The 24,725-nt window shown below is 58.7% G+C and overlaps 1 protein-coding gene across 1 annotated transcript; it reads left to right on the top strand.

The window, feature by feature from the left end:
- The first annotated feature begins 173 nt into the window (after positions 1-173).
- Positions 174-24,471, top strand: TMEM201 (transmembrane protein 201). Its single transcript, XM_063105153.1, has 11 exons — positions 174-288; positions 7,207-7,327; positions 8,053-8,247; positions 9,597-9,773; positions 11,618-11,970; positions 12,560-12,763; positions 18,300-18,532; positions 22,237-22,308; positions 22,831-23,121; positions 23,888-24,025; positions 24,306-24,471. The coding sequence occupies exons 1-11, from the start codon at positions 176-178 to the stop codon at positions 24,401-24,403; spliced, it is 1,995 nt and encodes a 664-aa protein (XP_062961223.1). The 5' UTR covers positions 174-175; the 3' UTR covers positions 24,404-24,471.
- The last annotated feature ends 254 nt before the right edge of the window (positions 24,472-24,725 follow it).

Consider the following 24,725-nt stretch of genomic DNA (forward strand, 5'->3'; position numbering starts at 1 on the left):
CGCCCCACTCCCCGATTGGCTGCGCGGCGGGAGCGCGCCGAGTCAGGGGGCGGACCCGCGCCGGCTACAAAGCGGCGAAGGTCACGGCGCCAGGAGGCGCGCGCCGCCCCCCGCGTCCGCCCGCGGCCCGCGCTCGCCGGCCCCGCCGCCGCCGCCGCCCGCCGCGCGCGGAGCCATGGAGGGAGTGAGCGCGCTGCTGGCCCGCTACCCTGCGGCCGGCCTGGCCGGCGGCCTGGGGGTCACGGCGTGCGCCGCGGCCGGCGTGCTGCTGTACCGGATCGCGCGGAGGTGAGTGCGCGGCCCGGCCCCACGCGGCCCTCGCGCCGCCGCCCCGCCCCGCCCCCGCGCCGCCCGGGCCCACGGCCCGCCCGCGGTCCGGCCCTCGGCGCCCCGACGCTCCCGCGAGGCCGCGGCGGGGACCCGGCCTGCTCGCGGACGCGCGGAGACCGCTCTGCACGCCCCCAACCCCCCCAAAAAAGGCCGCGTTTGGAATCTCGAGTCGGGAGGCGACTGGGGCTCCTCGCTGGGGGCGGGGACTCCGGGAATTGGGGGTGCCGGCGGGAGCAGCCCGCACGGGGGTTACGAACTTCTTCCTCCCGTGGAGAACCGGGCGGGGCCCGGAGGCCGATGCTCTGAGCCGCTGTCCCCGTCCCTGGGCAGCACGCTGCACGGTGGGGGTACGAGCTGGCTCTTACTGCTCTGCACGTGACTCTCGGCCGTGCTTCTACCCGCCTCCTATCGGCCCATTTCAGCGTCCACCCCGTAGAAAAGCCGAGGGACGATGAGCTGTCTAATTAGAGGAGGCACGATGGAAACTGAGGGAGCCTGCACTCCTAACCACTGGGCTAGACTGCTCCCCACAGGTGGGGAAAGCCTGAGATGCTTCAAAGGTTAAGTTTGAAAGGGGCTGGGCCGCCCTCAGCCCTGCAGGGCTCAAAGATCATGCAGATCCCCACATTCAGAGCTGGCTTCTCTTATCGGCCTCCGAGGTCAGGGACAAAAGTGTAATGGCCTCTTGTTTCAGCAGGACCTCCAGGGTAGCCGCCTGTTTCCCCACCTGATCCACCTCCCCAGGGAACAGGGAGAAAAGTGGGGCTCTGAGAACATCCTAATGACTGAGTGGTGGGTGGATTCGCAGCCTGGGCAAGGGATGCTCAAAGCTCAGATCGCGGGTGAAAGGAGCGAAGGAACTTGCCCACAGTCACTTGGCAGTGAGCAGCGGAGCTGGGAGTTGAACCCTGGCAGTCTGGCTGGCGAGTCTGTCCTTCCTTAACCACTACCACGTACTGCTGCTTTCCTCGAGGGGGAAGACAGGGAAAAAGAAGTGGAGGTGGTTGAGTCACAGAGGCTTCCCAAAGGAGGAAGGGGGCAGGGACATCAGCTGTGTGTGGAGGATGAGCCACACGGGGGAGGGGGGGGGCTGAGGAAGGGGACACCTCCCTGGGCAGGGCAGCTTGGGATTGAGGGAGCCCCTGACTCAAGGGGTCCCTGACAACGTGTGTCCCAGTTCCTGCCCAATTTCTGGAAGTTGGAGGGGCCTGCAGGACCAGCTGGTGAAAGCAGTCATTTTATCTGCAAGGGATCTGTTGTCCAGAGCCCGCAGATTGATTTGCTCAGATTCCTGGAGCATGTTGACAGCAGAGCTGCTCCAAAGCCCGGCTTTCCTCCTGGACAATGCTGCCTCTCACTTAACCCAGGATGGGGAATGTTGCCCCCAAGAGTCAGAGCCTGGGCGAGGGCGTTGTCTCCAACCTGGGTTTTGCGTGGCTGGATTTGGACTGGGGTTTGCTCACTGTGCTCCACACTCCGGTGTCTTGTGCTGCAGCTCTTCAGGGGGTCCTGTCTCCACTTCCTGGCCTACCAGCCACGACTTTCCCTCTCCTGGAGACAGGAGTCTGGGGCCTTGGTGAGGTCCTGGGCAAGCTGGTACAACAGGAGCCAGGAGGGCCCAGAAGTCCTTACACCCCTGGACAACAGAGGTGGCGATGGGACTATTGCTGCTGATTGGGTAGAGAAAGACCAGCCTTTCCCTGGATGCTCTAAGATGTCCTAGGTTTCATCTGGAGGTTGTATATTGGCCACTGTCAAGATTCGGAAGCAAGACCAGCCCAGGGAGAACACCGTGACAATGAGGAAACATTGGCTCTGGCCATAGCATGGGTTTTGAATGACCCTTGGGAGAGCACATAGAGTTGTTTTTGGAAGGCGATTTGGCTGGTTGGGAGTTTGCAGGCTCAGCACAGAGGTGGCAGAGGACGGGAAAGTGGCCCGAGGAAGAGTGTGGAGGGAGTGACCTCCTGAACCCCTCCAAGTCAGCCCTGCCCTGTGCTTTACAACTGGCCCAGGTGCCCGGGGAAAAGGCCCTTCTCTCGCTTCCCCACCTGTGGAGTCTTCTTGCCTTGATCATTGTTAATGATGGCAGCAGCTAACATTTTGGTGCTGATGACGGGCAGTAAGCATTTGCACACTGCCGCCTCCAGAGACCAGGCAGCAGCCCTGCAGCACAGCAGGGACTTCTGTTCTCATCATTTTACAGATGAGGAAATAGAGGCTTGAAGAGGTTGGGCTACCTGCCCTTCTGCCTGGCTGTTACATGGCGGGGCCCTGCCTTGTGCTGACATTTCCACTGCAAGCCAGGCCTCACACTCTGGGCGCTCACTGTGGCTACCTCTGCACCTGCGGCAGGGCTTCCCTGGGCTCGCTCATCCCACACTCCAGGCAGTGTGATGGTCCTTAGCTTCCTAAGCCTCCCCCACCTCATGACTCTGATGCTTAGATGTGACCTTGTCCCTTTTCACGTTATGTCCAGGATCCATCCTCTGTAGGCACACATCACTGTTCCTCTTGGGGGCCTCGGGGGCCTCTTGCAGCATCCGTTGGTGTTTCTGGGGATGCAGGGTCCCAGATTATGTAGTAGAGCCTTGTCCTCACATTCAGAGCCCCCTCAAGCGTGCCCCCTCCCTGTGTCCAGGCTCCACTCTCTCCATCACTCTCCCAGTGCTGCATGCTGTAGATAAGTGGACTCCACTCCCTGGACGCACGCACAGCGTATGGTCCCCTCCCTCTGCCCTTTGCCCTGGTGGCAAGTGCACCTGTTCTTTAGGGCAACAGCAAATGCCCCAATGTTGGCCCCTCTCCCGTGGCATCTGTCACCAGCTGCCCTGCTAGGCTTTCATTCTTGTCCTTGTGTCCAGGTCAGAAGTGGAGCATCTTGCTCATTTTTGTATCTCTGTGTACCTAGCATGGCACTCGGCAAACTGATGGGGTGGTCTGCCCGCTCCAGGCCGGGGTCTGTCCCCAGAGGGGTGGGTTTTGGGGGTTTCTGTCTTGGTGTTGGTGGTATTGTTTTGTTTTGAGCTGGTTGGGTCCTAGCAGTGCTGAGCTGCACTTTGGTGCCACTGTCGCTGAAACCCAGTAGGCGCCACCTTGTATGTTTCTGGCTGGATGAGACATGTGTTGCCCACCCAGTGCACAGAAGAGCAAGTGAGGAGATGCCTGTGAGGCTGTCCTGGGATGTCCTCTCGGGGCCTCCTGGACCCCTGAGAGAACCAAGCCTCACTCTTACAGAGCCAGTCTTTCCGGCCCCTCTCGGGCTGGCGCACAGTCCCCAAGGTCCGGGGAGGTCCGTGCACTTCTCGGGGCCTCCTGCAGACTCTGAGCCCCATCTAGTGTCTCCCCACGTGGCACAGCTTTGGGCACATAGCAGTTGCCTGGCCCCTGACAGATCCCTGGGCCAAGGACCTCAGTGGTGGGCTCTCTCCTGGAATAGCTCCCCCTTCCTTATAGGGAGTGACGAAATATCAGGGCAGGAGCTTTGTCGTAACCAGATGTTCGAGATCGGGGCTGACGGAGGCACATGCTATCTTTCTCTCCCTCGGCGTGTGTTCACTTGTGGACAGGCAGGTGTGGAGCACGCACAGCCTCTCGCTCCTTCCAGGGATCACCTGCCTGAGGCTGCCTCAGGCCGCCTCTGGCATCCCCATCAGCATCCAGGTACCAGGAGCTGGGAGAGTGGTTTCCAGGCCCTCCCCTCAGCCCACCCACGGTACCCCCAACCTGCGCCCCAAGGCAGCCTGGCCAGGGACAGAGGCCTGGGGGCTGAGCTACCATCCTCCCAGAACCTGGACCAGTGCCAGGTGGAAGGGTGGCCTTTCTGGGCTGTCTTCCTCTCTTGCCTGTGTTATAGAGATGTTCCATCTTATCACCTCAAACCTTGTCCATCAAGTGTGGTTTCTTCCTAGAGCCAAGCTGGGGGCTGAGGTTGTTGGAGTGAAGGAGAAAGGTGGGTTGAGGGAAGCCTGGGCCATTTCCCTGAGCAAAAGCAGGGCCGAGGCCAGACTGACTGGGAAGATCAGCTCAGAGGTGGGGATTGGCCTGGGCTGCCCTGGGGCATCATGCAAGCTGCAAGGTCGGCTGTCAGGTGGGAAGATGTTTCACATTAGCTCATGTGTCTGATGTGGGAAGTTCTAGGAGGCCACAGCACTGGTGCTTGGGGGACCTGAGATTCAAGCCCAGCTCCCTGTCACCCACTTGTCCATCTGTCTTTCACAGGGCCTTCAGGCCCTTTCAGGGCTCACCCCCAAAGGAGCCGTGGGTGGTGACGCCTTGGTGTGGAGACACCACCTGGCCAAGGTGGGTGGCAGTTGCCACGAGAGAACATCTCCACCCCTCCCTCCACCCCAGCAGGGATTACGAAGTGCTGAGAGTGACAGGAACTGGAGCCCTGGCCCCAGGGACAAGGACGAATCCCCTGCCTCCCCTCCTGCCACCACTTCTAGACTAGACATATTCTAGATGGGTGGAGCCATTTCTCTAGCAATGGAGCTGGAGATCGGGGTGGGAACCCTGACTTCCTGGAGCAGGAGAAGCTTTGTGGCAGGCTTCCTAGGTGGAAGCCACAGTCCCTGCTCACCTGTCAGGGCAGGCACAGGGATCAACCTTTCCTTTCAAAGGGGTTAAAAGGGCTTAAGGGCTCATCACCCAGAGGCAGGTATAGAATCTTGTCCCGGGCGTGGTGTTCTGGGGTTAGGGGTTGCTTGGGGGCAGATGAGAGAGGTCACATGGCCTGGCTGTCACCCATGAGGACATGCATCCATGCACAATTACAAAGAAGCCTATAAGGCCGGCCCGTGGCTCACTCGGTAGAGTGCGGTGCTGATAACACCAAGGCCAAGGGTTCGGATCCTATATAGGGATGGCCGGTTCGCTCACTGGCTGAGCATGGTGCTGACAAAGAAGCCTATAAAGCAGGTACAAATTAACAGAGAGAAAGCCAAGTGCTTAAGTGCCCGGGAATGCCGAATGTGGGCAACACGGGCACCGCAGCAGCGCAGACTCGCGCCCCTCCGCCGTGGCTTTCACGGTTGATGCCCAGTGAAGCTGTCCGAATGCTGAGCACTTTCCCACATTCTCTGCTTGGATCCTCACCGCAGCCTCTCTTGGGGCAGGGTCTCAGTGTCCCCATTTGACAGGCTAGGGAATGAATGGAGGTTCCAGGAGGCAGAGTCACTGTCCCTGGAGCCCACCGTGAGCATGGTGCCGCACTGTCCAGTGTGCTGTCTGCATGTTTGCCCTGGTCCTCAGGCCTTGCCTGCTGGCTTTCTGCTGTGGACAAGACGTGGCAGTCCCTGGTGGTCCATGGTGAGGTCTTTGGCCTGAGCTGCGGCAGGGCATGTGGGGTGAGGAGGTTTGGGGCTGAGTCTGTTGGGGGACCTCCAGGCTGCCCTCCATGGACCCCAGAACCCTCCCCTGCAAGGCCTGGTTCCGTCTCCTCTTCTCTGTCCTGGCCTCCCCTACCCCCGCCCTTTGGCGGTTACTCTAGTCTGGGCACTGTTAAGCACTTGCCTTGAAGAGTCCCCTGCAAGAGGCTCTTGTTCTCAGTTGACACATGAGAAGAGAACTCCCTTAACTTGCCTAAGGTCAGTGGAAGGGGGGGGAAAGGCTGAGCAGCAGCAGCCATGTCAGGAGCTAGAGCCCCACTTTGCAGGGGCCACCCTCCCTCCCAGGCCCCTGCCAGGCCAGGCACGGAGCAGTGACAGAGCTAGCCCTTTTCGTTGTACAGCACCTTTGTGTGTCTTACATCACTGCGTCCCTGTAACGTGTGGAAGCCGCGGGTGTTGTGGTTGCCACCACTTCACACAACTGGGCCCCGAGGCTGGGACACGTCCAGATGCAGGCAGAGCTGGGGACTTTGGCTCCCAGAAGCCGGCTTCATCCTCCTCTCTCTGAGCAGGACCTCAGGGTGAAAAGGCCAGGGACCGTGTCTGTGTGTGGGGTGGCTGCCCCCTCTGCAGGGGCTCAGGCCGTGTCCCCAGAGCAGGGGAAGGACCAGGGGAGGCAGGAGCAGCAAGGCCAAGACCACAGGGCTGAAGCACCTGCTGCCCATCACCCACATTGTTTTCTAGGTCTCTGGCACTGGAGGGGTTTGTTGGGCAGTTGCTGTGTCTCTCTCCCCACCCCCACCCCTGAAAAGACCTGCAGCCAGTGAGGCAGGTGGAGAGGGGCCCAGCACAGATCCCCCAGTGTCTGGGCCGGGATTATCCCATGGGCCCCACCTGTCACTACATGTATGGCCAGTGAGGGCCACTGCAGGCCTGCCCACCCTTGTCCCCTCTACCAGGAAGGGCTGGCCCAGGGCTGAGCAGCTGTCCCTAGTCCCCACCCCTCAGCCTTCTTCCTCTCACACTCCTGGGGTTGCCTTTCTGTGAAGCACAGGAGGCTCCCTTCAATTTGGAAACTCCTCAGGGAGCACCATCTCTGCAGCCTGGGAATGGGGACCATGGCAGGGAGGGGCAGTCCTGGAGCCTGGTCCCTGCCAGCCCTGTGGCTGGGTTGACCCTGGCCCTTGTTGCCCCCATGTCTGAACCCCAGGACAGGAGGGGCTGGTGGTCCTGGGTCCCTAGGTGGATGTGCTGGAGCTTAGGGATCTGGTGAGTGCAGCTACTTCCTGGGAGGTGCTTTGCCTCGAAGGCTGAGAAGGCCAAGAAGCCTGAGTCAGCCATGGTCTCCTTGTTTGGTCCTCTGGGCAGATGCAGCAGCGTCCAGTCCAAGTTCATTGCCCTGGGAGCTGTCCTTTCCTCCCTCAGCTGACCTGTGCCTCCAGCTCGGTGCCCCATCCCACTTCCAACTCCTTTTCCCTGGTGGCCTGGGGGCAGAGCGCGTCTGGTGCAGTCTTCAGGCTGACTCCACTCTTTTCTTGGTCCACAGGATGAAGCCAACGCACACAATGGTCAACTGCTGGTTCTGCAACCAAGACACACTGGTGCCCTATGGGAACCGCAACTGCTGGGACTGCCCCCACTGCGAGCAGTACAACGGCTTCCAGGAGGTGCGGCGCAGGACTGGCGCTTCTGAGATGGGCGCTGTGGGGCTGCCCGCTGCCCTACAGGCTCTGAACCATCTCAGTTCTCATGGGTGGCTGCCCTGGTGCTGTGCCCTTGTTGGAGGAGGAACTGGACTGAGGCAGCTGTGATGACTTGTCTGAAGTCACACCACTAGAAGTGGCAGACTTGTGGTTTGAACCCAGGTCTTTCTGGCTCTGCAACCATTTTCTGCACTAGGTCAGGGGTCAGCAAACTTTCCCTACAAAGGGCCAAATAGTGAGTATTTTAGGCTCTGCAGGCCGCATGGTCTCGGTCACTGCTGCTCGGCTCTGCCAAGCGCGGTAGGTAGTATGTGGATGAATGAGCATGGCCATGTTCCCATAGGACTTGATTTACAAAAACAGGCAGCCAGTCCGTGGGCCATGCTTTGCCAACCACGGTTTGCAAACAGTTCCCAGAGCTGTGGGGTTCCGAGGACAAGGCCAACGGGAGGCGGGCGGCAGGCGCTCGGGTCGGGTGGCTTCACTCCAGCGTCTGGGCCTTCAGGGTTTGGTGCAGAGTGTCTTTGGCGGGAGAGCTGCTGCTGTTGGAGATCTGCCACCACTTCCCTGTGGCGTCCCCACATGGGGCCTCCATGCTACTACTGTCCAGGCTGAGCCAGCTGGGGAAGCTCGCCTGCCTGTTGGGAAGGGGCTCCCCCTCTGATCACAAGTTCCCCCTTTTCCCCCAGAATGGTGACTACAACAAGCCAATCCCTGCCCAGTACATGGAGCACCTGAACCACGTGGTGAGCAGTGCGCCCAGCCTCCGCGAGCCCGTGCAGCCGCAGCAGTGGGTGAGCAGCCAGGTCCTGCTGTGTAAGAGGTGCAACCACCACCAGACCACCAAAATCAAGCAGCTGGCCGCCTTTGCTCCACGCGAAGAGGTGAGGCCGGGGCCCTTTCTGGGGGTTCTCAGAGCAGCTGAGGGGGCAGGCACATGTGCAGCACGCTGGCTGGATGCCGTCTTGGGGCCTCAGCCCCTGCTCTGCCAGACAGCAGCTTTTCTGTCCTGAGTGCCCAGGGGGTCCCCTCCTCACCCTGACCCTGTGTGGCCCCACATTCCTAGGTGTGTGATTTCTTCCAGCCCCATTGTAGCTGGGCTTCTCCTTGTGTCTTGTAGTCACTTGTAGTTCCAAGCCTGAGAACACCATGGAAACCCTAGCGCCTGTCAGTCCAGAGAGGTTTATCCCTGGACAGAGGGAGGGAGGATCCCTGGGCTCCAGCTGAAGCCCTGTTGGGCCCATCCTGTCCTCATCTCTCTGAGTCAGTCTTGCAGTTTGTTCTGAGAGCTGGCAGGGCATGCTCCTGGCTTCTGGGAGAGGGTGGAAGCTAGATGTTGCTGAAAGGCCTGATGTTAGGGGTTGGGCTAAGCTGGGAGCTTTGCCACCCCTGGGCCCACCATGGAATCCAGGAGCCTTGTTACCTGGCTGCTCCTGTCTCTCTACCTACTCCTAGACCTCCCCCCACTCAGGGGGTCCTGTGACCTCCAGAGGCAGATCACAGCTGGGGCCCAGGGACACTGGCTCTTCCGAGGTCAAGCCCGGGAGGGAGGGCGGAGAGCAGACATGAGCTTGGGGCCTGCAGCAAGGTGGGGGAAGCTGCAGCTTACAGCTGGGCAGCTTTTCCGGTGCTGGGTCCCAGCGAGAGATGGCATTGATGATCTTCCCAGCTGCCGCAGGCTGGAAACAGAGGGGGAGGTGTGTGGCTGCATCTCTGAGAGGTGGTAGAGATGGGACTTGTCTCCTGGAAGCCCAAAGAACCCTTCAGCTCCTCTAAGGTCCAGGCCAGGCAGGGCTCCTAGAGTTTTTCAGATCCTTGTGCTCAAGGGGAAGGGCTGGCCCTGCCTCTAGGTTACCCGTCTGTCTGAGTCCAGGCAGGGTCAGCTCAGAGCCACCTTCTGCGGCTCACCTGCCTTCCTGGAGCTGTGAGTCCACAGAGCAGGGCCTGAAGCCAGGAAAACTTCCTGAGCTCCAGGCCTCCAGGTGCATCGTGGAGCAAAGGGACTTTGTTAGAGTAATCTCCATCCCCTGTGGGCCACTGCATGGTGCGGCCCTCACTCCCGGTAGCCCACGTCACTGTTTGTCCTTTTGGGCTGGGGGAGGGAAGCAGGTTCAGAGTGGGGACGACTTTCCTGCATCACCCCCCCAGGACCTGAACCCAGGTCCCACCCATAAGACAGACGGGCAGCTCAGCCACCATGCAGACACCAAGCCTCTGCCCCCCGCCCCCGCAGGGCAGGTACGATGAGGAGATTGAGGTGTATCGACACCACCTGGAGCAGATGTACAAGCTGTGCCGGCCGTGCCAGGCAGCCGTCGAGTACTACATCAAGCACCAGAACCGCCAGCTGCGTGCACTGCTGCTGAGCCACCAGTTCAAGCGCCGCGAGGCCGACCAGGCCCACACGCAGGTCTGTGCAGGCAGTCATGGGGCGTTTGGGCTGTCGGGACCTGGGCACTGTGACCAGAGGGCAGCTTTTCTGAGCTGACAGCCTTATCCCTTCCCACGGGGCCACCTTCCCACCCTGACCCTGGGCCCTTTATGTCATCGGCCAAGTGTGTGTTCTCAAGGAGAGTGGCCAGCATAAGGATGTGCCTGCTGTTTACACGCCTGAGCTTGGCTTCAGGTTGCCCTGCTGCACCTGAGCTCCTCCGGACTCTGCTGCCTCGTCCTCAGAACGGCCTTGGAGGAACACTCTTAGGCGTTGGGACCCTGTATCAGTGCATTTCTGTTGCTTAAACAAAATACCCAAAACTGGGTCATCTATAAAGAAATGAAATTTATTTCTTACAGTTTGGGAAGCTGGAAGTCCACAGTCCAGGGGGCGTGTCTGATAAGGTCTGTCTTGGAGGGAACTCTACAGAGTCCCGAGGCCACCAGGGTGTCACATGGTGACAATGGCAAGAGCACTCTCATGTGCTCTGAATAAAACCACCTGCCCACACCCATGATAACTCATTACTCCATGTGTGGGTTAATCCATTCAGGAGAGCACAGTCCTCACGATCCAGTCACCCCTCAAAGGCCCCATCTTTCAAGTTTCGTAGTCGGATTTCCCACCCTCATAACACTGTTACAATGGGGATCAAGTTTCCAACACATGAACTTTCAGGGGACACATTTAACCCATAGCAGACTCCCATTTACAACTGGAAACCAAACTCAGGGAGGTTAAGAAACTTGCATAGTGTTGTTCACCTGGTGTGCAGTGGTGCCACTATCTGAACCCAGGCAGTCTGACTGAAACTAATTTTTATCATGGTACTCAGTCAGTAGAACGTAGTCGGCCATCTGTATCTGTAGGTTCCATGTCTGTGGATTCAATCGACTGCAGACTGAAGATATTTGGGGGAAAAAATGGACAATTCTTTCTATACTGAACAATTACAGACTTTTTCCCCAGTCATTATTCCCTAAACAATGCAGTATAACAACTGTTTACATTACATTCACATTGCATTAGGCATTATAATTAATCTAGAAATGATTTAAAGTATACAGGAAGATGCATGAGGGTTATATGCAAATAATGCACCATTTTATATCACTGGCTGAGCAGCCGCAGATTTTGGTATCCACAGGGGGTCCTGGAACCAAATCTCCACAGGTACTGAGAGACGACTATATTCTGGTTGTTTAAAAATCATATATAGTAGCAAGTAGATTCAGAAGTAAAAACCTCACAAAGAAACTCCTACCCCCCCCATGTCCCTAGATGTACCCTGGGTCCAGCTGGTATGTCGTGTCCACTCTGCAGCCAGGCCCCAGCCCTCATGTTTCCACAGCAGGACACCAGGCAGACCATGTCCTTGGGCCTTTGGATCTCATTCTGACCACGTTGTTCATGGTCTGAAAAATTTATTGCTGTATTTTTAAATTTAACTTTTGTCAGTCATCTGTACGTGTATTTGAATTCCAGTTAAAAATCACAATAGGAGTTTTGGGTGAGAACTTGACAAAATGATTGAAAATTCATGTATGGGACTAAGGTCACCATAATATCAAAAAGATTTCTTTTAGAGGAGAGCATGGTAGAGCAGTGCTCCCCAAGAGAGCTATTGCAGTGGGCGAAGGCCCAGAAGCAAGGCAGGTGGTAAGCCTCTGGGCACAGCCAAGGGCACCTCTGAGCATCAGGAACCGGTGGATTCTTCAGCTAGTGCCTTGGGGCCCTGGCCAGCCACCCTGACAGCGGGCTCCAGGAATGGCCACAGTGGTCTGCAGCCATCTCACTGACCTGTCTCTTTCTCCCTCCAGAGCTTCTGCTCCTCTGCAATAAAGGCCCCTGTCCAGGTCATCCTGCTGCGCTCCCTGGCCTTCCTGGCCTGTGCCTTCCTGCTGACCACCATGCTGTATGGCACCAGTAACCCCTTCGCCCCAGGGGCCACCCTGCCCCTGGCCCTGCCACCTGGTGGCAATGGCTCGGCCGCACCTGAGAATGGCACTGCCCCTGGGGCTGAGGGCTGGCAGCAGCTGTTGGACCTGCTACCTGAGCACATGGCAGAGAAGCTGCGAGAGGCCTGGGCCTTCGGGCAGAGCCACCAGATGGGCGTTGCGGTGCTGGGCCTGCTCACCTGCCTGCTGGCCATGCTGCTGGCCGGCCGCATCAGGTGAGCATGGGGCTGTGGGGAGGGGTGGGGGTTCTTCATGACGGGCTGCTGCCTGGCCATGGGAGCCAGGAGGTCCTGTTGGTCACACAGCTCTGGGCTGAACTCCACGGTGTGCCTAGAACGAGAAAAAAAGAAGAAAGTAACAAGACTTGGTGCTTGTTCTCCAGGGGCTGGGAGTGGGGGTGAGACGGGACAGCAAATGACCTGCCTTAGAGGGCTCAGTGGTGCTCAGAGCCAGCCCCCCGCTTACACACTGTGGCTGGGCCACCTCTCTACCTCAGACTCGTCTGTAAGTCGGGGTGACTACAGCCACCTGCCTTAGGCTGCAGGGATCATGTGGGGTGCTCATGGGCCCTTGCAGGAGCAGGCCCTGTACAAGTGCCACGCCCATGTCATCTCACTCCTCACGGACTCTGAGGAGTCCCCTCAGCCCCATTCACAGGCCAGAGCGTGGGAGCTCACAGAGCCAGGCAGTGGGTGTGAGGGAGGTGTCCCGGCCGGGCTTTCCTCCTGGCCCTGTTGTCTGCCATCTCAGCTGGACTGGGATCTCCTGCCTGCCCCCTGCTCACCACCCTGCTCTCCGCTGCAGGCTCCGGAGGATCGACGCCTTCTCCAGCTGCCTGTGGGCCCTGCTGCTCGGGCTGCATCTGGCCGAGCAGTACCTGCAGGCCACCTCACCCAACTGGCTGGACACACTCAAGTTCAGCACCACATCCCTGTGCTGCCTGGTGGGCTTCACGGCAGCCGTGGCCACAAGGAAGGCAACGGGTCCACGGAGGTTCCGGCCTCGAAGGTCAGAGAAGCAGCAGTGACTGTGGGGGGAGGAAAGACGGACGGACAGGCCCCGGGCTTTGCTGCCAGCCTCTTCTTACCTGACTCCCTCCTGCCCACCCTGGCCTGGCCCAGCCCCAGCACTTCCCCGAGCGGTCAGCCTGCCCCCCTTTTCCTTTCGGCATCTCCATGTCGTTCCGACCTAAGGCTCTCCCTGATGCCCTGTAGCTGCTTGCCACTGCCACCACTTCTCTGGCCAGAAACCCTCTCACCTGGTGATCGGCGCACGGGCAGCACCCACAGCCCACCTGTGACACTGGCCTTCCTACTGGCAGCTCTAGGCATCTGCCCCGCCACAGCCTTATCTGGCCCTGACACTTGGATGAGGGGTGTGGGCTGCTGTCTGTCTCCTCTCACCTCCCCTCAAGCCCCTGTCCTGGACGGTGACAGTGGCTGCGGGCTGGGCCCTACGCACATGGCCTGTCCCTCAGGTTGCTTGGCATGGCAGGTGCTGCTCAGCAGAGTGAGCGGGGTCCAGAGCAGAGCCCCCCGTGCCATCCCTGGATAGAACCCTCCTCTGGCCTCTCCCCTTGGTCCTGCTTGTTGCTGGGCCAGCCCTGTAGGGGGCAGCGCTGCCACTCAGGCTCCACTACTCAGTTCCCTGCTCCAAGGCCTTCCTGAGACCCAGGACCCCTCAGGCTCCTTCCCTGGGAACAGAGAGTGCAATTCTTGGGCCCAGTCTGGCCTTGACCATGAGTCTGTGGCGTGAGACCTCCTTCCAAGGTGGACAATAGAAAGTCCTGCTTTTCCTTGCAATCAGCAAGTTTCCTCCTTACGGCCAGGCTGTGGTGGGAGTTCACCCTGGTTGGGGGAGTCTTAATAGCCTTTCCTTTATTCATCAGTTAATTACTATGGGCCAGACAGAAAGAACTAGGGCACTCACGCTCTACCCACTCTCCTGAGAACCCCCCATCCCTGCCCCAGAAAGGCAGGACCCCTGCCCTGTCCCTACACTTGTCCCCTGTGGGGCAGGGGTTTGGGCTTCCTGGGCTAAGGCTGCCCTCACTAGCTGGCCCCTGGCAGGACTGGAAGGCTCTCACTGGCCCTGCACCCCCAGGCCTAGGATGTCCCCAGTTTCCTCCACTTACCCCCAGATGATGCCTAGGGAAAGCTCACATTGCCCAGGGTCAGCACAGATAAGGGGCACGCAGGCCCACAGTGATGCTGGGAGATGACGTGCCATCCACGTGCAGAGGAAGCTCTTGGCCTAACACTACCTCCAAGGGCCACAGTCAGAATGTGGACCAAGGCCATCCCCTACCTGGCATGTTGCCCTCAGATGACCTGACACACTCCCTCCACGTCCCATGTGTCCTGCTGCTTGTCACTCTTGAGCATAAGTCCCCTCTCCAGGCCTGGCCCCAAGTCTGCCAGCTCCTCCTGTCTGTGCATCAGAGCCCAGGGGAAGCAAAAACAGATTACACCTTCGTGGGGGTCACACCTGGTAAAAGGGCCACCAGTTACCTGGACCTGAGGAGGCAGGTAAGGGGGAGGGTGCCCTGGTCAGCCTCTGCCTGGAGCCCCGCAGGGAGTTTGAGAGTGGTGCCTAGGCCCTACTGCAGTGAATTCGTTGTGTTTTGGGGTCCTAAGTGGTTGCCGTACCCCCGAGCCCCAGTGATTGGGCAGCAGCTGCATGTGGTAAGCCCAGGTGGGTCAGGGGACCATCTGGGGGCTTCTGTGGCCCTCCATGCCCAATGAGTTAACATGGCTTCAGACAAGGCCCTGGCCTTGCTGGGCTCAGCTTTTTGTTCCACGTGGAGGGTGAGCTGAAAAAACCATGAAAAGCTGTGGGCGAGGCTGTGATTCCCACTGGCTCAGCAGTGGGGATGGAGAGCCAAAGCCATCCCTGGTGACACATCTGCCTGAAGGGCCTGTCTGTCCTTTCACTCCCACCTCCTGCCCCAGAAAGAGCCCGTCTGAGAAAAGGAGCAGGCAGGCACCAGGTCAAGGAGTGGTCTGTGGCTGTGTACGCCCTTGCTTGGATCTCGAATCTCCTATTCTCGAGGAAGTTTTGACAATGTGACACTAGTTTCTGCTTTTCTTGGCACTGGGTGGAAGCTGGACATCTGTGTATACGTGTGTATTTAAATTACATTATTTATAGTGGCTGGAACCAGCTCTTCTGCTGGCCAGGATCCTCCTGCTGAGCAGGTGTCTCTCCTGTGCTCTGGTGGGGTATGGGAAGTGTGTCACGAGAGGACTCAGCAGGGTATGGATTCCTGGCCATTTTAGAGTTCTATGTGACTTTTTAAATTACCCATCTGGGCCAAGCCCGTGGCGCACTCAGGAGAGTGCAGCGCTGGGAGCGTGGCGACGCTCCCGCCGCGGGTTCGGATCCTATATAGGAATGGCCGGTGCACTCACTGGCCGAGTGCCGGTCACGAAAAAGACAAAAAAATAATAATAATAAAAATAAATTACCCATCTGTCCCTACAAGTTTCATTAGGTGGATAAAATGCTAACACCTGATGTTACTGGCAACAGCTGAGGAAGTGTAGGCACCACGAGATTGTGGCTTGTTACTGGGAATTGTCACCCCCGCCGGGGACTTCTCGCCCTCTTGCTGGGGATGACTGTCAGACTTCCCACGGTCAGGATGGGATCTCCCTAGTGACTAGGTGACCATCCCTGAGACTTGAGAAAGGTAGACTTGACCATCTTCACCCTCTGGGTCCGTCGTCCCAAGTGACGCTTGCCTGGGAGCAAACTGCCAGGACACATCCACACAGTCCCTCAGCAAGCCCCGCCTCCCCCTGCCCTGCCCTGCCCTGCCCAGGAAGGAGCCTGTGTCCTCTCTGTCTGTGACTGTTGCCAAGTCTCCTCTGTCTTGTCGTGAAGTAGAATTGTGGAGAACTGTCTAGTGCCCCATGATCACTGTAACCACACTCCTGGCGTAAACCTCGTGTTTTGGATGCTGTGTTTTCAATAAATGCCTCCGGGGCCCTGCTCTTGCCCGTTGGCGTCAGGTACCACGTCTTTTCTTTTTTCTTTCACATTTCTCCAGAAGGACTTCTGTGCCAGGGCTGGGGGTTGGGTTGGGTGAGCTTTGTCTGGGGGGCATGCGTGTCCACAGGGATCTGGGTGGGGAGTTGGGTTTGGGAGCTGGTGACGATGACACCGGACAGCTCTGGAGCCCACCTCTCCTCACTTGCCTTGCTTCATCGCTTTTTTCCTGTCTCAATAAACTGCTTAAATGTAGTCCTAGTACAGGCCTCCTTCCACTCTTGACTCGGACTGGGATTGGGTTGGAAAAGACCGGCCTCTCCCCTTGGTGTCAGATGATTACAGTGTGACGTGCCCAGCCCTTGCCCGGGATCACTGTCCCAAGGTGGATGTACAGACTTGGATTCTGGGCTCTTAGACCCTGAGATGTAGTTTGAGGGTGCTGGGCAGTTGGGGGACATCTCTCACCAAAGGAAATGTTGGAGCCAGACAGAAGTTGGACTCCTTTAAGGGGGGTGGGGGACACTCACACCAAGTTTCTGTGAGAACTCACTCTGGGCGCCTTCTGAGATCCACTCATTGAGTGATGTAAACCCCACAGTGCCAATATTGTCAGTGGCACCAAAATTAGGAACAGCTCCTATGCCAGCTTGACAGGAGACTCAGGTTTCAAGCACTGGGGCGCCCCCCAGTGTGAGCAGGAGCTGTGAGAAGGGAAGCTCTGGGGAGGCCCAGCGCTCATTCCAGAGCTCACCCTGTCCTCTCCCTATGTCCACAACAGTGCTCGCTAGTCCTGGGGCCCCCAGCCCGCCAGCCTGCTGCAGGGTCATCCATGGCCAACTCCTGGCTGTGCCTGCACTGTGCCAGGAGCGGGTGTATACAGGGAGCTCCCTGCAGAGTCCACTGCCATCTGCTGGAGGCCTTGGCAAGTGTTCCTGCCCCCTGGCCCCACTGCTGCCAGGCTGCTCCCCCTGCAGACACCCCAACGGGGGGCCTGGGAGGTTCGTGTGTGATCAGAGCAAATTGCCCAGAGGTTCCAGCCACACCTTCGCTGCCCCTGCAGTGCCTGCAAGTGTCTTCCTCTCCGGGCCATTCCCTGAGGTAGCGGCACTGTCCTGCTATGGTGTCACAATTCTAAAGTGGCCACTCAAAGTCTTAGGTTAGAAGTGGAACCTTCCCCAGAGTCTTGAGGAAGTAGATGTCACACAGGTCAGCAGGAAGGATGAGTCAGTGGGCAGATTGGGGTGTGCCCAGACTGGGGTCCAGTTGTCCAGGTCCACGTGCAGATTTGCTTGACGAGCTCCTGCCTTGATTCCAGATTCTCAAACACAGAGCCCCACCTTTGGTTCCAAAGTGGCCTCCTGTTACTTTAGAAGGCATTAAAAAGTTCCCATGATTCTCCAGGAAGTCAATAGCTGACCCCATATGTGCTTTATAATAACCTTTTTAAAGGGACAGGGGAGGTGAAAAATAATTGGGAAATTAGTGGCACATAGCTTGGCTAGCACTCTCCCGGGCATTCGGTCATGATGGGTGCGGGTACCTTAGCCAGCCCCCACTCGCTGCAGGGCCTGAGCCAGCCTGCCTGCTCGTCGGCACATTGTCTGCTGGGCTCATTGTCCCTTGGGACCCAGGTAAGGCTGGACCCCACAGCTCTGCCCAGATGGCAGACTAATGCATTAACTGCCTCCATCCCTCTCTCCCTTCTGTAATCGAGTGCCTTAATCAGAAGCATGGTTGACATTCTGGCTTGGGGCCCTCGGGTCCTGTTGTGTGATTTGTACCATTCTCAAGTTAAAGAGACACTGTCACCTTCTGTCTTTCGGGCAGCCTTGCGGTCGTTTTCAGGTCTTTTCTAAGTTTGAGTTTGGTGTGTGTCCCACGAGAACCTCTTCCAGGGGATTCCCAAGCCTGGTCACCTCCCCATCTGCTCTACAAGGGGCTGGAGGAGTTTCCAGTGTCCAAGACCACAGACGAGAGGTGCCTCCCGCGGGCAGCGCAGCAGTGGGACTTCCAGGAATCGTTTACCTGGGAGCGGAGGGCTCCCCAGCTCTGCCATGTCCTCACTCCCCGAGGCCCAAGCCTGAGAGACCAGCCAGGGCGTCTCCGAGCTCGGCCGCTCTGTTGGGAGGCTCCAGGCACGGGACGGGCATGGAAGGAGGAGTCTGAGCCTGTTCACCTTCACTGAGTGCCTGGCATGGGGCTGGGCAGTTTTGCTTCAAGGCGAAGGGGTTGGCGTGAGGTCGGCGAGGGAGACAGTGTCACTTTAATACCGAGACTCGTAGTGGAAATAGTTTGCTGTGAGCCTGAGGGGGTCGGAGGGGGCATGCAGGGAGGGATGGTCACGCTGGCACCTCCCAGCCACCCGCTCCTAATGGCGTGAGTGTGGTTGGACCGCTTTTCTGCTTCAACTAACGCACGCCTCCTCTGGGACCCCGACTCAGGCCCCCACCTGCACCGTGGGAGAGGGGACGGGCCCGTTATGCAGAGGCTGCCTCCAGAACCTTCCAGGCTCACCATGTTCCTCTCTGCTGTGCCCGACGGGCCCTTGCAGGTACTTCCTGGGAGACTCCACTGGCCTCTTCCCCAGCAGCCCCAGCCTGGCCGTCCCGTGCCCAAGTGTCGGAGGTTCTTCACCACCCCTGCTCCTCCCCACCCCGCCCGGCCTCCTGCCACTCACCAACCAACAGCTGTTCCGGACTCCCCGGCGGGCGTCACCGTCCTCACTGCCAGGCCGCCTCAGCCGGGCCCTCTCACTGGGAACCATACCCTCTCTGACCCGAGCAGGTAAGCAGCGCGCAGGCACTGGCAGACCTGCAGGGCCCGGGCTCTGGTGAGCACAAGGTGGGGGTAGTGCAGGAGAGTGGTTGGAGCACCTGCTGCAGAGACAGGCAGACCTGACTCGGATCCTGGTGAGTCTACTCGGGGCTGCCCTCGGCCAAGGGGCTTGACTGCTCTGAGCCTCAGTTTCCCCTCAAAAAAATGGGGCTAGGGCTGGCCCGTGGCTCACTTGGGAGAGCATGGTGCTGATAGCACCAATGCCATGAGTTTGGATCCCTATATAGGGATGGCCGGTTAGCTCACTTGGGAGAGTGTGGTGCTGACAACACCAAGTCAAGGGTTGAGATCCCCTTACTGGTCATCTTTTAAAAAAATATTTTTAAATGGGTCTAGTAGAAGAACATGCCTCGTGGGCAGCTCTGAGAGTTGAATGAGATGATGTGTTTAAGGTGCTGAGAAGGGCATCTGGCCCCCACGGGTGCGCAGCACATGGAGGTGCTTGCTGGGTTTCGTCTTTTACTGCCTTTCTTACCATTATTACTACTGCTGCTGTGATGGAGACCCAGGGACAGGAGAATGTGCCCCGAGCCTTTCCACGTGGTCCAAGGGCACAGGGTCCAAGGGTCCAGGTCAGTTGCATTTACTGAATGCTTGCTGCTCATGAACCTTGAGGGGACCAAGACCTAGTCTCTGTCTTGAAAGACTGTCTCATCCCTCACCTTTCCCAACAGAATCTTCTAGAATTCAGTCGTAAATTAAATCTAGTTTTAAACATACTCAGATCCTTGTGTGTGCTCTGTGCCAATCCTCTCCCCTTGGGAAGCTGCCTGTCTTGTCTCACTCTTGGGGGCATATCATGGGGGCTGGCTCTCTAGGTACCAGGCCCGGTGCTGGGAGCACCAGGGTCTAGAGGCAGGGTCCTATCCACAAGGAATGCGTTGGGTTCTTGGCCAAGCCAGTTTCTCTTTATTAAATTGTAGGTGTCAGGTTTAGTGATGTGCAGTCATGGTCTCAGTTAAGCCCCTCAACAACTGCTGAGGGGAGGGGACCTTCCGCTTCATGTCAGACACCCCTCTGAGCCTGTTTCCTTAAGTGACTGGTCCAAGATGTCACTGCTGCTGAGAGCTGGGGTAAGAGCCCAGCTCTCAGCTCCTCAGCTCAGGTGCCTCTAGCCCTGTGGTACACAAGTGAGCATCCTCCAGGGTAGAGGAGAATCCCTCTGCCAGCAGGAAGGATCACTGGAGGAGATGGCGTTTGAGCTGAGCAGGGGACAGAATTTGAGGCCTTTAGGGTGGGGTGAAGGTGGGATTGCCCTGTGTATGGAGACCTGGATTCCGGACAATTCTGTGTAACCAGACATGAGCCAGGTCGCTGGGGGAGAGCAGCTCCTGCTAGGAATCATCATTCAGCAGAGTGTTCCTAAGCCCCTGTTGGGGCCAGCCTGATGCAAGGCTCAGGGGACACGTTAGCAGGTGAGTCGTAGCCAGGATCTGGCCTGGCTCAAGCCCCTGGGTGCTATTGGGGCATCTGTGGCCTCTTCTGTGAGCAGCACTTGGAGCAAGGGGGCCGTGGAATGCCCTGGACATGGGGACCTGGGAAGCCCTGCATCTGGGGCCCTTTCCCAAAAGAGAGTTCTCTGGAGCTGGGACGGGGTTTTAGGCATCAGTGTGGGGCTGGTTTGGGCCCAGGACAGGGGAAGGACTCAAGCTCCCAGGACCAGCCCAGGTGCAGACCCCACCAGAGCCTTTTGATGGCCATCTTGGGGGAAGAGGGGTGCAGATTGCTGGGAGGGCCACCTCTTGCTTTGTTCTTTAAAAAATAAAATGATCCCAGTTAATCATCCCACAGAGTGAAAGGCAGGGATTTGACCTCAGAGGGGAGCGATTCCTGCCCCTGGAGTTTCCCGTAAGGTAAACCCTAGAAGATCAGAGTCCCAGGCTCCACCTGGCTGCCACCCCCCCAGAGAAAACCCCGCCAGCTGCTGAGGGTCCCTTGGCCCCATCTGCCAGTCTCATGGCAGTGAAATGGGGGATACAGACTCAAACCCACAATGCTGCTCCTCCACATCGTCACCACAGGCGTGTTGCATTACCTACTTATATCCCTTTTCCCGTCTGTGATGGGACTGGTCATACACACCTCATAGGGTTGCTGTGACGATTATATGCAGAAACAGAACTGCCAAATTAGCTGGGAGCAGCCAAGCAGGGCCCCTGCCCCCCTGGTGCAGCAGCGTGACCTCGGGTAGGTGCAGCCCCACGCCGTGCCTTAATCTCTTCTCTCAGATGTGGCGGTTTTGCCTCCAGGACTGTGGTGGGATGAAATGAGACGGGTCAGCAAAGCCCCTGGAGCAGACCCTTCAGCATGAGTGGCTGCTGCTGCTTACTCTGGGCTGGGGGATACTTATCAGAGCAAAGGCCTCGTCCTCCAAAGTGGTTGAAGACCAGGCCACTTTGCTCACACCCAAGGTTGATATCAGGATGGTTTTGCTTTTCCCCTAAGCAGAGGTATCCCTCTCTGTTTTGGGGGTCCCCAGCCTGGCAGCTCTTGAATGGAACTTGGGGTAGAAGAGGGCAGGCTGCACCGAGGGAGCCAGGAGCAGGCCTGCCCTGAGCCCAAGTCCTGCCACGGGGACTCTGCACGAGGGTGGCGGAGCTGAGGGACTTCAATCTCGAGCCCGTGGGGAGGGTGGCAGTACCAGAGCCAGTTCAGGCCCTTGAGGCAGGGCCTCCCACCCCTCGAGGACAACAGGCAACATCCCTGTTGAGGTTGAGGCAAGGGCTCAGGAGCAGCCCCGTCCCGAGGTGGCGGCAGAGTTCTGTGGGACTGAGGCTGGTCTCAGAACATCAGGTTGACGGGTGGGATCCCAGAGTCTCCAATGTCAGGGCGGGTGCACAGGATACATGTAGGTCTTTGGCTCGTGTACCTAGGAGGGCTGCTGGCCCAGGGGCTCGGGCGCTCTCTCCTCCCCAGCTTTTTCCTCCGCCCTCCCCGCCCAGACCTCATCCCACAGCTCCTGCTCAGCAGGAGGAACCCCTCCCCCAGCAGCCATACACCAGGTTCTGGGAGGACTCCGATTGGTGTGCTTGGGTCATGTGACTACCTTACCCAGTCACGTGGGCTGGCCAGGGTCTGTGTCCCCAGGCCTGGTGGGGGGGAGGGGCAGGCAGTATGCTGTGACCTGTGCACTGTGGTGGAGCAGCAGCCACCCCGGCAGGGCATGTGGCCATCTCCAGATCTTTCCACATTCAGCTCTCAGCTGGGCATTGGGAGAATGTAGCTGCGTGAGACAGGTCCCTGCCCTTGGGGTGCACTCGATTTAGGAAAAGGCAGCTTGTTTAGGTTCCCTGGGGTCCAGCGCAGGCAGACGGGAACTGGGGTTGGTGGAGAAAGTGGGATTCTCAACGGCTGAGAAAGCAGGGCCTTGTGTGGGGAGAAGTGCGCAGAATGAGGAGCCAGAGACCTGGCCCGGGCCGACTTCTCAGCACCTGCCGTGAGCTCAGCTTCTGTATCCGCAGCGTGGGAACGTGCCCAGGACGCCTCCGACGGTAGCTTGAGGGGTCAGTTGAGCGTCTGTGTTTTCATGAAAGCACGTGGTAAATGACAAAGGGTGGGTTTCAGCAGAACAGCCGTGGGGACCGTGGGATGGAGGGGGTGGGTGGCTGCTGTTTGCAGGCCTGACGTGCATCACGTTTCTCCTTCATCTCCAGACTCTGGGTACCTGTTCAGTGGGAGCCGTCCTCCGTCGCAGGTGTCTCGACCTGGGGAGGTTCCTATTGCAGGTGAGGAGAGCTGAGAGGAGGGATGGGAAGGCCACTGCAGGTGGGTACCAAGGGGCCCAGGGTTTCCAAAGCAGAGTGGGTAAGCATGAGCATTGGGGTCCAGTAGATATGCGTTCACATCCCAGCCCTGGGCAAGTGGCTAACATGCCTGTGCCTCAGTTTCCTCTTGGTGGAATGGGGATGATAGTTACTAGGATCAGATCATACTGTGCTGTCGTCCCTGTCGGCCATCACAGTGGAGGCGGCACAGCAGGGGTCCAGCCTGAGTCTCCAGGGCTCGTTCCTGCCTGCCTTGCTGTCCGCTGACGGAGGCACCAGGGCCATGGGTAGAAATCGGAGGGTGAGGGACGTGGCTGAGGCTCTGTGCCCCTGCCCCCTCAGGTTTCCAGCAGGGCTTCCCTCTGTCCCCCCATCTCTGCACAGCGTTTCCTTCCCTCCTGGGTGAGAACAAGACAGCACGTAGTAGGCGCTGCCGTGCCAGCCAGCACTCGCCGTTGTTCCTCTCCCCTTCTGTCCCGCCAGGTTACTTCACTCTGCTGTCGGGGAGCTGCCCCTCCTCCCCGGCGCCCTCCATGGCCGGTTCGGTGGCTTCCAGCTTGGGCTCTCTGCGCCACCGCAGGCCCCTGATCAGCCCTGCCCGGCTCAACCTGAAGGGGCAGAAGCTGCTGCTGTTCCCGTCACTCGCCGGGGAGGCCCCGAACACCCCCAGCAGCTCGGACGAACACTTGCCGCCGCCAAATGGCAGCCTCTTCCCCATGGAGCCGCCCCGCGTGCCCCAGAGGCAGCCCATGCAGGACGCGAAGCACACTGTGGGTATGGCCTTCTGACCGTCCTCCTTGGGGATGGGACAACCTGGTGGAGGCCTAAGGTCAGCAGGGGCCTGTCCTGGCTCTTACCCACATGTGTGTGGTCAGTCTCAAGCTCTGGACACCCCCAGTCTGGTGACCTTGAGCCTCTCACACATTGCCCTCTGCTGGCTGATTTTATTGTCTTTTGCAGTTGACCTTTAGGGTCCTCGGTCCCTTGGGACCAATCAAACACACATCATGTGCTGCCTGGCTGCATCTGGTCGCAGATATTTTTGTTTGGTTCAAATGGTGTTGTGCTGCAAAGCATTTAAACATTTTTTAAATTAGGCTCCAACCTGTAAAATCTAGAACTTTCACATGAGTATGTGGATTTCCTGTGTCGCTTACGCTGTCAGCAGATCTGGCCACACTGGGTCTGAATGCCAGCTAGACAGAGGTGGCAGGGCAGTCATGGTCTTGTGTCCCGGGCTCTGCTGCCCCTGCCCTGGTGACCTCCCCCTCCAGAGGCCTCCCTTGTGGGTGGCATCTGCTAGTGCCTGGTGGCATTTGAATTTGTGGCTCCTGATCTGAAACCAACTGCCCCTATGGCAGCTATTCATCTGGGATCCTGACGAGAACCTGGCCTTCTACTGCCCAGGGTGGGTGAGCCGGTTGGGGCAGGCTGGCTGCCACTGCCAAGGACTGTGTCCTACAGTTGGAAGCAGAGCTACCCCCGTCTGTCCCTGCACTGAGCCGTGAGCCCCCACTGAGACACACCCCCCTCTCCACAGACATGAGACTGAAGCCAGAGAGAGGCAGCGCCTGCAGCAGTCGCTCCATCAAGAAAGAGGACGACTCTTCCCAGTCGTCCACCTGCATGGTGGATACCACCACCCAAGGGTGCTCGGGAGAGGCCGCCGCCTGGACAGGTCTGCACCCTGATGTGCGGGGGAGGGCAGGAGGTGCAGATCTGAAGCTGCCATCACCTCCTGGTGGGTGCAGGGCACTGATGAAGACCTGGAGGGTCTGGGACCCTGGCAGAGAAAGAACCTTCAAGGCACTGCAGGCCCTCAGGCGACCGATGGCTGACCCACTAAGCCTTGCAGCCATGGGAGGTGACCTAAGGGGGAAGGCCTTCTAGGGGGCGCTGTTCAGCCACAGGGCCACCCACCCACATGGGCGTCTTCCGATGGGTCTCTGCTCTCGCAGGTTGTTTCGGCCCTTCCCTGGTGCGAGGCCTCCTGGCTGTGAGCTTGGCTGCCAACGCCCTCTTCACCTCGGCCTACCTGTACCAGAGCCTGCGCTGACCCACCGTCAGGGAAGCTGGGAGGGCAGCGCCCGGTGCATGCTACTGCCACCACTGCCGGCCTCAGGCCCCTCCCCGGAGGGGCTGCCGCCTCTGCCCTGTCTCCAGGGCCCTTGACCTCACCAAACTGTGAGCTTCTGTCTGCAGGACGCCAGCTCCTCCTCACCCACCAGACTGCAGGGCTGAGCATGAGTCTCAGATTGTGCTCTGCCCGCCCATCTCCTTGGCTGAATCGGTTGTGTTTGGTGCTGACACTCTGATCCCGATGCCAGGGATCCCTCAGGGCTGCAGAGCCCTGAGGTCCCCTCCCTGTCATCCAGCCC

The sequence above is a fragment of the Cynocephalus volans genome, chromosome 8 (assembly GCF_027409185.1).
Source record: "Cynocephalus volans isolate mCynVol1 chromosome 8, mCynVol1.pri, whole genome shotgun sequence".
NCBI lineage: Eukaryota > Metazoa > Chordata > Mammalia > Dermoptera > Cynocephalidae > Cynocephalus > Cynocephalus volans.